This window comes from Microcebus murinus, chromosome 11, assembly GCF_040939455.1.
Source record: "Microcebus murinus isolate Inina chromosome 11, M.murinus_Inina_mat1.0, whole genome shotgun sequence".
Taxonomy (NCBI): Eukaryota; Metazoa; Chordata; class Mammalia; order Primates; family Cheirogaleidae; genus Microcebus; species Microcebus murinus.
Window position 1 is genome coordinate 66,914,336 of NC_134114.1, and position 12,257 is coordinate 66,926,592.

Genomic DNA, 12,257 nt, shown 5'->3' on the forward strand with positions numbered 1-12,257 from the left:
CTTCCTTCCTTCCTTCCTTTCCTTCCTTTCCTTCCTTTCCTTCCTTTCCTTCCTTTCCTTCCTTCCTTCCTTCCTTCCTTCCTTCCCTCCCTCCCTCCCTCCCTCCCTCCCTCCCTCCCTCCTTCCTTCCTTCCTTCCTTCCTTCCTTCCTTCCTTCCTTCCTTCCTTTCTTTCCTTTCTCTCTTTCCACAATTGTTTTCCTTTCTTTTCTTTGTAAGGTCTTGGTCCAAAGTTGTTAGTAAGAATGAGTAATAAGATATTAGTTCACTCCCATTCGCATAAAAACCCCAGCCACACCTGTGGGTACTGTGCCATTATTTAAATAGTAATGACAAGCCTTTATGTAACACAGATATCACACTGCTTTGTGGTCAGTTCTTGTTGTATATACTTGAAAACAGCTCTGTGCGTGGTTTTGGTATTCATTTTCTTGATTTAAAAATATAGTTATTTAACAATAGAAAGTATGTAATATACCCCAAGGTTTTAGGAAGTGTAATTATTTCTGAGACCAGACAATGCCCTGATAATCTGATAGCTGTTGGGAGAAGAGATGCAATTAATCACATTGACAGAAAACCAAAGGATTTAACTCAAGTAGACCTTTTAGAATAGTGACATAGCAAAGGAAGTTAAAAAAAAAAATCAAATAAAATGGCTTAAATTTGTGTTACAGTTTCATGTTGTGATGGTTAGGAAACCAAATTAAAGAAAGGAACTCAGCTTTGAAGTAAACTGGCATTTATCCAGATCTAGGGTCTACCAGAAAACAGTTCTGACATGTATGACACACCATAAAATGTTTTCTTGCACAATTAGAGTTATCTTAGGGTTAGTTTTTCCAAGACTTTATGTAAGGTTTGACTCAAGAGTTCAGCATTGAATTTGAACCTAATAAATCTTTTTTTTCCAACAGACTTTAATTTTTTTTATTTTTTTATTTCATCATATTATGGGGGTACAAATATAGTTAGGTTACATACATTGCCCTTGCCGCCCCCTCCCCCACTTCCCCACCGAGTCATAGCTTAAAGCGTGTCCATCCTCCAGGTGGTGTGCAACGCACTCATTATGTAGGTATAAACTCATCCCCTCCTCCCCCCTCCCACCTGCCCACCAGCCGATAAAAGCTTTTTGGGGTTTTTTTGACATTTTGGTTCCATTTTATATCTTTACCTCTCCCTAAGAAGGATTATAGGTATGCCCTTCCCCTCCACAATGCTCACCACATCTCCAAGATGTGTGTCTACCCTCCCCCCCAATCCCTTGTGAACAGTACCACCATTTGAACACCAGTGCCCATCAATTCATGAGTGGATAATTCAAATTTGGTATATGTTCACAATGGAATATTACTCAATTCTAAGAAACGACAGCGAGCTAGCACCGCTTGTACTATCCTGGATTAAGCTTAAGCCCATTATCCAAAGTGAGGCAACACAAGTTCAGGAAAATGGGCTCCACATGTACTCGACATCAAATTGGTACTGACTGATTAACGCTATGGAACCCAATAAATCTTAATGAGTACTCTGTGATATCCTATTCAGCTATCTACACAGGATAACTGGCTATTCATGGCCAAATACATAGTAAGCTCATTTCCAAAAGTTATCAGGTCATTTGAAATCCGGTAAGATTCAAAATATAGATGAAGGCAGGTTTAAGGATGCATTGTGCATTTTCATTGTATTACAAAAGTTAAGTTTGTTGGAAAATTGCTGTGGGGTGTCTGAGCATGCCTGTAGATGAATTTTGAGCTCTTCAATGGCTGAGTATCTGGTATATAGTTATAAAACTAAGTTAAGCCAGTCTTCGGTAGTTAGTTAGCTGACTTCATGTTTGTTTTATAACTCTAATCTTCTAAAAACTTTTGTCATAGTTTCAACTTATGAAACATTTATGAAGTATATAGAAAATTACTAGCATGTCTGTGAGCCCAAATGATGATTCCCCTTCTGTTAGTTTCAAGGCATTTTTTCCTCACAAAAAGGACACAGAACATTTAACCATTTCCTTAAGAATCACAAACCTATCTAACCCCCATCAGCAGAATATTATCTGGCAACTTTGAAGTACATGGTTCAAATAGAATTACTCTAATAATAGTTCTTTCAAGGTCCATGTGGGTATGTCTCATCTAACTTGGTTATTCTCCTTAGATTCAAAATTATAGCCTGCAAATTGAAAATTATATATAGCTTTAGCAAGGCAAGACCATAATTCTAGGCTTGCACTATTTTTTTTTTCAATCCCAATAAATCACAAAGTAGGTCTGACACCGGACTGTCCTTTAGCTTCTGGGAGAGCCCTAAGTCAGCTGTCAAATAAGTGTTGCTGTCTGGGATTCTCAGCAGACCTTGAGACTCCACTGAGAATTTGCTCAAATTCTTCCTCTTTATCCCTGGAAAATATACTTTAGGCCAACATTGACTCTCTTCTCTGCCTGCAGATCCAGTATGTCACCTGCACAGATCCATTAGGCTTGGATCTTTCATAGATTAGGTCAGGATAAATCCATGTCAGAAGGTGGTAGTCGTAGGCCTCCACTATGGGTATGTTTGCTGGGCCTACCTTTACATCCTAGATACCCTATAAGCCACTTAAATTGCCTTCTAGAGCAGAGGTTTAAAAATTGTGGGCCATAATACATTGTTGAGTCCCATTGCCAACATATTTTAAGTGGAATGGGATGGGATAGAGTAGAGTGGATAGAATAGAATAGAATAGATCAAAGTATGTCGTATATTAACTTAAATTTCATAAAACTTTTTTAAGATACTGTAGTTCACATGTAAAATGCATTTCTTACTGTGGTTTGTTGTCAAAGGGATTGAAAGTCAGTATTCTAGAGTAGACCTGACTCCTCAATAGCCCTGGAATTGACATGTGTCCATGGAAGTCTTAGTGGGTTGCATCTGGGAAATGCTTAATACTTTCATTACACTTTTTCTCCCTCTCTTTTTTTCCCTCATTAAAAAACAATCCCAATGAAGTATCTTTGTGGGAATGTCACTCATAGGCAGCTGTGCTTATAAGCCACAAACCTAAATTTTTTATCAAGCCCCTGTAGCCTAGCAACCATTCTCTCCCTGCTGTGAAATCCACATCTCTCCCTACACCTTTCTTGCTCTTTTAGAGAATAAAGGAGATAGTAGGGGTACAGTTTCCTTTTAATTTTACTTTTAATTGTAGCATATGCTTTTAGCCAGTGCCCTAAGGTTGCGAACCAGAATTTGACTTTTACTTATTCATTCAACTAATTTATTGAGCCTGTACCATGAAGGCAAAGCGTGATCCTGTGTGCTTGAGATAATGCTTTCCTGTGCTCACAATTCTAGCAGAGTATCAAACAATGAACAAATATGTAAACTGTATGAGGGTTTTCCAGAGAAACACAACCAATAGGAGATGTATCTATAGATATAGATATAGATGATATAGATAGATGTAGATACAGATATAAGAGGGAGTAGAGAGAGAAAGAGAGAAATTGAGAAAGAGGGGGAAGAGAGAGACTTACTATAAAATATTGGTCCATATGATTAGGGAGGCTGAGAAGTCTCATGATCTGCTACCTCCAGACTGGAAACCTAGGAAGGTTGGTGGCATAGTTCAAAGGCCTGAGAGCCAGAGGATGAAGGGTGTAGATTCCAGTCCAAGTTAAAAGGCCTGAAAACCAGGAATACTGAGGTCAAGAGAAGATTCATGATCTGACCCAGGCAGTCAGGCAACCCTCCTCCACATTCTTGTTCCATTCAGCCCCTCAAGGAGTTGGGTGATGCCTACCCATAGTAGGAAGGCCCATCTGTTTTACTCAGTCCACCAACTCAAATGCTAATCCCTTCTGGAAACACAGACACACTCAGAAATAATGTTTAATCAGATATGTGGGCATCCCCTAGCCCAGTTAAGTTGACCCATAAAATTAACTATCCCATAAATTATACAGTAAGTTAGATGTTGATACGTGCTGTGAAGAAACTAAGATAGGAAAGAGGGAGAGGAAGAGAAATAGAAGATGCCGAGAGGTCCATTTTAAGTGGGTTGGTCAGGAAGTTTTCAGTGATAGTTTGAATGTGATGGAACTTTTGAGTCCGCACATTGAAAGCAATCCCCCTCAGAATGTGATCTGCAAATTACCTCAAGATAAAAGACAGCTTCTATAGCCAAATAATTTGGGGAGATTCTGGTATTTAAAAAACAACTTAAACATATTTCTTTACTATGTGATATTTTAGAACTTAGATATGTGTGGGGCAGCTATCGATAGCCATGTGCTCTTTTCCTAATGGGACTAAAACTCATGGTGGTGATGAGGATGAGGATGATGGCAGTTAGTGCTTACTGAGCATGTGTTTTGTGCCAGGCTCTGTGCTAAGTGTGTTGTGTGCGGGTTTCCCTCACTGGATGCAGATCTCCATGAGTGGAAGTCCCTGTGCTGGGGCTCACCTCTTAACTTCCACACAGTAGCTGTTCAATAGGAGCCTTTGTCCCACCAACATGAAGTAATACTTGTCAAATTGATGCATGAATTATCTTATTAAATTTGCACAATTATTTTTTAATTTTTATCAGGAATTACAGCCCAGAGAGGCTAAGGAGTTTAGCAAAGGTCACGCACAAGGCTCAAAAGTGTTGGAATTGGAAGCTGGGCACAGATCTAGTGCTCCAGCTCACGCTCATTCAGAATATTGCCACAGAGCACTCATTTTCCTCCAGGGATCATGTCTTAAAGACCGAGAATACCTTAGACACACTGCTATAAGGCAAATTATCTTTTCCCTGAAATGCATTCTCTTCACTTGTGGATTTTCCATGCCTAGGGCTTCTTTAAAGAGAAATCCAAACCTTCAGACAAAAAGAGCAGCAGTAAAAGCAAGGGGCTACAAGCCACATCAACAATCCTTTTATTGTACAAACATTAATAAATGGCCTTACTTATGCCAGACCATGCGCTAGGCACTGGGGATATAAAGATAAACAAGATAGACTGGAATCAGTGCACTTAATAACCTCTAATGAAAATGATAGGCATATTGCAAGTAGTAATGAAGACACAGATGCATGAAGGAAGAAATACAGTGTGTTCAGGTTGCCTGGAAGCATGAAGAGCATTTGCTGGAAGGTGGGCAGAGGACAGGTGGTGAAGTTAACTTGTATGCTATGGAAGCCAGGTGAAGGATTTTTAGCCTTTAAATGTCATGATTATATATGAAAATACATATCAACAGACACATATGTGTATAAACACACATATATACATGTACACAAATATTTCTAAAATATATGTTTGGCTAGAGTGGGGGATGGATTGGAGTAGAGAGCTCTACCTACGAATATGTCAAAATAGGCTCACTGAAAGAGGTGGAGTCCTCAACAAAGGCAGTGTCCTGGGACAGACTGTAGAGAACAAATTTGAGAGCAATTTAGAAGATAAAATAGTCAAGGTTTGTTGACCTATTTGGCGTCATGTATGAGGGAAAATGAGGCATCGGGGGAAATCTGTATGGATGGTGTTACTGTTAATAGTACCAGTCAGAAGGAAAAGAAATTTTACAGAAAGGATACTAAAATTCAACTTTGGATGAACTGAGTTTGAGAATCTTTGGGGAATCTCAAGGCCTGGAGCTCAGGAGAGATGGAGATACAGATTTGGAAACTGTTAGCCCTAAAGTGCTTGAAAGAAGGTGACAATAGAGGTTATGAATTTAGGAAGGAGGTGTAAATAAATGAAACACCCGGCACATAATCAAGTGTATTATAGACACAATCTAACTTGCTGCAACAAACATTTTGTGACTGTATCTGGAGACAGCAGCCACAGGACTAAGAATGAGTTCCCTGTTCTCTGAATTTCAAGAGCTCTGTAGAGAATGTGTTGAAGGAGTATGGTAAAGAAAAGGAAATTCTAAAATAGTATCCAAGCATGAAACTAGTGACCTAAGGTTAGGAATGTAGGTGCCCCAATGAGAGGTAGAGTGTTTCACTGAACAATTTGCAAACCCAATCCTTAAGCTTTGTCTTTATCTGTTCCACCCACAGTATCCTAATGCTGATTTGGCAGTTCTGTCAGATATGAGCCTTGTTGCCTTCTCATATGACTGTAGGTATATTTGCTAGGGACACTGTCAGTGACTATGCACGGTGGAATTAGTGTTAACTCTTATTAAGAAAGCTCAAAAACACATCGGTGTTTTTTCAGCAAGAAAATATTTAGATCGCTGAAATGTCTCTGCCTCTCTGGATGTCTGTCAATTTCAGAATACAGGCCCATGTTTTAGAAATAAGACCTTTTTATTCCTTTTTTTAGTTTATCTCTTTTCTAATTTAAAAATAACGTGTGCCTACTGTTAAAAATAAACCCATAAATATTGTAATTCCACATTATTTCACAATCATGTTCCTTGTTTTACATTGATGAGTTTGTTTTAGTAGCGAATCTCAAATTGTTAGAATCAGAAGGTCAGTGAGGTAAAATTAAGACAAGTACTTTAGAAGATTGTAAACACAGAATGAATTTCAGTTTCATGTAAATGGGGTGTGATTTCCATAATAAAGCCATTATTGTTGTCACTGGTGCATAGCAATAAAGCCAACGCAGCAATTACAAAGAAAACAGATAATACAGCACTAAACTTTCTTTAAAATAGCAGTTAAATTCATGGAAATGATATTTTCCACTAAAAAATAAAGAGATTTGGTGTATTCACAATAGAATCTAACTCCCATGAGTAGACTTTCTTAATGATACTAGTACTAACTGCTGTATCAATTTGATGTTTTTTTTCCTTTCCACAAGTAATTTCTTTCACTAAAACCTTTTCAAACTACTTTGTTTTTCACATTAGTGACTCCTTATTAATTTAATCATGTAAATTAAGTACTTCGATTTGATTTTTTTTTTCCTCCCTATAGTGGAACTTCATCTTGACGCAAGCCCGACTGACTTAGCAATCTCTTTTTTTTTCTTAATTGTAGTAAAATAGACATAACATAAAATTTAACATTCTAACCCTTTTAAGTGTACAATTCAATATCGTTAAGTACATTCACAACGTACAACTATCACCACTGTCAATATTTCCAGAATTTTTTCCTCATCCCAAACAGAAACTCTATATCTATTAAACAATAATTCGCTATTCTCTCTTCTCAGCCCTTGGTACCTTCTGTTCTGCTTTCTGTCTCTATGAATTTGACTATTCTAGGCACTATTCTAGTGGAATTATACAATGTTTGTGCTTTTCGTGTCTGACTTATTTCATTTAACAATGTTTTCAAAGGCCATCTATGTTGGCACTTATATCAGAATTTCATTCTTTTTTAAGCCTGAGTGTCTCAGTCCATTCAGGCTGCCATAACAAAATACCCCAGACTGGCTAGCTTATAAACTATAGGGATTTATTTCTCACAGTTATGGAGGCCGAGAAGTTCAAGATCAAGGTGCCAGCAGATTCGGTGTGTGGCGGAAGGCCCCGCTTTCTGGTTCGTAGATGATACCTTCTCACTGTGTCCTCAGATAGTGGAAGGAGCAAGGCAGCTCTCTGGGGCCTCTTGTATAAGGTCGCTAAGCCATTCATGAGGGCTTTGCTTTCATGACCTGTTTTCCACAGCAGCTGTGCCATTTTCCATCCCCACCAGCAATGTACAAGGGTTCTGATTTCTCCACATCCTCACCGGCATTTACTATTTCCTGTCTTTTTGATAATAGCCATTCTAATGGGTATGAAGTAGTATCTCTCCTTGTGGTTTTGATCTTCATTTCCCTGATGACCAATGATGTTGAGCATCTTTTCATGTGCTTATTGGCCATCTGTATATCTTTTATAGAAAAATGCCTTTCCAAGTCCTTTGCCCATCTTTGAACCACATTGTTTGGATTTTTTGTTGTTGAGTTGTAAGAATTCTTTATTTATTCTGGACAGCACAGTCTAGAATAAATAAAGATACCCTATTCGTTAGGCCTAATACTGTGAGAACTTTGAATTGACTCTGTGTTATGTTAACTAATTCACCCCAAACATAAGTCATTTCCAACATTACCAATTATAAATGCCTTCTTTAGTCAATATTGAATTATAGACAACAGAGAAGTTAGTAGTAGTTCACCAAATGTGAAATGACAGCTTAGGAAATATAAAACTAACGTGATTTTCATTAAACGAACATTGATTTGTGATTTGCCAAATGATATTCATAGTAGCTGTTTAACAACGGCACGTCCCCCAGAACCAACTCTCATCATCATCATCCTCCCCTTCTCCTTTTACTCAGGACCCAAAAGGGGTGAAAGGTGCCTCCTCAGAGGTAAATTGGCCATAAAGCTGATGAAACATAAGTTTCAGGGCCTCTCACCTGCATAGCCCCTTCCAAGATCCTAGACCTGATTATGGTTTTGCCATCTTGGTTTTGTAAAGAAGCCTCTCCAAGTTTTATAAGCTTCAGGCCCATAAAATCCGGATGTGCCTCTGGATGTGTTTCTTCCATCTGAAATCATGTCTTAATCTTTGCACTGCTGGAAAACCAGCCTGGGATCTATTGTTAAGTACACTTTTTATTTATGACGAGCTTTTTTCCTTGCAGAGTTTCTGGTCCGGGGTGCCAAGCTACCACACTTTTCTGCATAATTCCAGAAAAAACATGGGCCATGGGTGTTTCTAGTCAGCCCTGGTATGCTCCCTTGGCTTCTCCATTAAGCTCTGTCCACACAACACTTGCTTTGCTCTAAGCACTTAGAGGAACACGCAGGCCAAGTTTTCAAAAATTCGGTTCCTGGTTATTCATAGGAAATGTGCAGGTCCCTTTGTACTCTGCACAGAGCCATAAATAGAATTTTGTTCTTACGCAGTAGAAGCAAAGAATGCAATTGCCAGAGTTGATACCTAATCTTTGAAAAAATTTTGAACATAGCTTAGGCAGGTTCCTAAATATTAGGGTATCTTGTCAGAAGTAAAAATTAGCCTCTGGGCCCTTTATCTAATTTTATGATTCCATTAAACAAAAATAAAATTTTATAACAACTAAATAAACTTTAATTTAAAGTTTAATTTATAAACTTTAAACCTTTTCTTATATTATTTATAAGATTATTATTTCTTATATTATTATTATTTTCCCCATGTGGTTATAACAACAAGTCAGGCAATTTGTATATATTGCGATGAAGGGTATATCTGACTAGAATATCAACACAATCCCCTTCTGAAGTTTTCTTTCTTGTCAAAAAATGTCCAGGTTCCCAGTTTCCCTTCCCCTCTGTCCTTCTTCCTCTTTCCTTTCTCTTTTTCTTTTCCTTTCTCTTCCCAAACAATTCCATCCTAAAGCCATTATTTGGTGTAGAGCAATGGTAGGCTACCACAGGAAGGTGGCCAAGCATGCGGGGGTCTGACCCCAGGCACTGTGAGGAGCCGGCTGCAGCCCAGCACGAGGTGTCAGAGCTGAGTGGATTTGGGAGGCCACCTGGGTGAGGGGAGGGATGACAGCAATGGGATGTGATTACATAGGTAAGTACATTAGGAATAATGAGAAATAGATTTCTCGCCAACAGAGAAGGGTTACACATATAGAAAGGGAGAAAACTAGAATGGACCCTGTGGTGTTTGGGTAGAATTAGAAGTATTGGTATGAACCAATGACATTCATTATATAGAGAAAGATATACAGAAAAATAGATGTAAGTGTGTTTGTGTGTGCACAAACACTTATATTTTGTACTCTACCTATTGGGAGAGCTTAGGAGCAGCAACAGCAATGCCCATACCTAGCCCCAGGTCTGCTTTCTAAATACCACTCTGCTCTAAAAGAAACCAGAACTGGGGCAAGGGAAGTTTGAAACATCTTGAGCTGAAAAGCAAGCAAGTGCTAACAGAGTGATGAGGACATAACAAAAGGCACAGAAACCATCTTGAAGGGGCTCCCACTAGGGACAATTTGAGCATCAAAATAAAAAATGATAAGAATGGATAATAACCCACTAGACAAAATAGGAATATATAAGTCCATTTTATAAAAGGAAACAAATGGATAAATCAAATACTTGATAAAGAAAAAAAATTTTACATAGTTACATAGTTTCAAAATAATGCCACGCAGGATACTTAATAATTACAAAAGGAAAAAGGCTAACTTTACAAGGAGGATCTGTGCAGCTCTCTACTATCTTAATCAAGTGACCAAACTGAGCATCTTCACTAATGGGACAAGTTGAATTCTATCCTCATGTCTTTCAACAGCTTGAAAATGTGTTTATTTGTGGCTGTGAAGACCTGATTCACTGTCTAAATCTTATATAATTTGTTATTTAAATATTAAAATTCTTTCTATAAGGTTATTATTCTGAAACCCGAATAACAAAGAAAATTCAAAATAGACAAGCAAAAAGGGTAATGAAGTCCCTTGATCCTAAGGAAACCTGTTGAAACAAATCGCATGAGAAAGAACATTATGGGTAGAATAAGCTAAGTTGATCGAAGTCAGTCACTCACTTCCTCTTTGCTCTTTAACCTTAGCAATAAATTTTGGTGTCGTCTTGGTCAGAAAAGGGAGGTGAGTGCATGTTTTTCCATCACACACAAATTTATATAATTTCTATTTTTAAGTGCCTGGTCAAAAGACGCTAATTTCTGGAGCACACTGCTGCCTACCATTTTCTCAAGATTTATACAACTGCATAGTTGTTTGTAGTACTTTCTGAACAGTCCAGCAGGTGGCAGTCTAGGAGAGGAACAGTTCTCATCCGTCCCCATCCCAGGCCTACCAGCAGCTCCATTTGCAAAACAGAAAGAATATGGACTCAGCAATGTGCCTTCTCTGGCATAAGAATGTGATTTCCAAGGTTGTTCTCTCAAAATGAGTACTGAGGCATATAGAGTATCACAGAAAGGACCCAAAAATAATTTGTGACTATGCAGTATTCTGAAGCTCAAAATTTCTTTTCTTTTTTAATTTCTAGAAATTCCACTGATTTTATATCTCTTTGCCCTGATTTCTATGACATGGCTTTGGGGAGGACTGCACATGGCATACAGACACTTCTGGATGTTGGTTCTCTTTGTCATTTTCAACAGTCTGCAGGTAAGCCTTACAGTTTGGTTGTGACAATGCACATTTATCTTAATGAATACAAAGCACAGAGTTTCAAAATTAAAGATTCAAGCATCCAGACACAGGTGCATTCGTGCACAAAATAATATCATATCATGAAGAGTTGTAAAATAAATGACAGGGGCTAAGTCTTTAACACTTGAAGTATGACTGAGATTCTAACTTGCTCATCATCCAGATAGGGAAGACAAAATATTTACTCACCTTCAATTTGACAACAAATATCCAAGCAACTACAAAACCATAATTTTTTTCAGCAGGATTGATGTTTACAAAATTTGCAGAAAGCAGACATGTGGGATCTATGCACATATTTGAGCCATGTCTGTATCTAGAAATGAGATCAATTGAGGAGTGAAATAGATATCAATGTTCAAGCAATCCCCTCTTAAGCCCGATGCTTAGTGAAATGAGAGTGTTTGGTTCACTGAAAATGATTGACATCTCCCAAGTCCAGCAGTGCCCAGCTTAAATTAGTTTTGTGAGCATGGTTGGAAACCATAACTAGAAATTATATAACTGTAGCAAAAATTAAAGCTGACTTTTTTGGTGCTTTTGTTAAATGGAAAAACATTGCACCCTGAAATTAACAAATGGAACAAATGAACACATTTTCCTTATTTTCAAAGTGAAAAGATCTGCCCTAGACTAAAATAATTTCTGAAATTTGCCAAAAGTATCGATAGGTAGTCCTTATTTTGGCTATCATCTTGCAAGGAGCATGTGTATAAAACATACACATGTGTGTATATCTATTAATACATACATACATATATTTAGGATTGTAGCATACAATTGAAGTATGACTCACAGCATTTTTAAGTTTACATTCAGAACTTCAGTCTTCAACCCGTGAGCCACAGTCAGATACCAGTCTGTGGCCTGTTGGGAACCGGGCCACACAGCAGGAGGTGAGCGAAGCTTGGTCTCTATTTACAGCCACTCCCCATCACTCCAGTCACTGCAGAATCATCCCAAAGCTATCCGCCTTCCCCCCATCCATGGTGGAAAAATTGTCTTCCGTGAAACCAGTCCCTGGTGCCAAAAAGGTTGGAGACTGCTGCTTTAGAAGATATTCTTTAGTTAGATCATAGCTTACATGATGATGCCTAATCAAAGCATATTACCAATTTAGGAAGGGAAAAATACAA

At 38.2% G+C, this 12,257-nt stretch overlaps 1 protein-coding gene across 3 annotated transcripts in view; it reads left to right on the forward strand.

The window, feature by feature from the left end:
- Positions 1-12,257, forward strand: part of ADGRV1 (adhesion G protein-coupled receptor V1) — a 468,628-nt gene that overhangs the window by 406,001 nt on the left and 50,370 nt on the right. For all 3 annotated transcript variants that reach the window (XM_076008180.1, XM_076008181.1, XM_076008182.1), the window contains one exon: positions 10,955-11,076. In XM_076008180.1, coding sequence (XP_075864295.1) covers positions 10,955-11,076 — 122 coding nt within the window. The remainder of the gene's footprint in view (positions 1-10,954; positions 11,077-12,257) is intronic.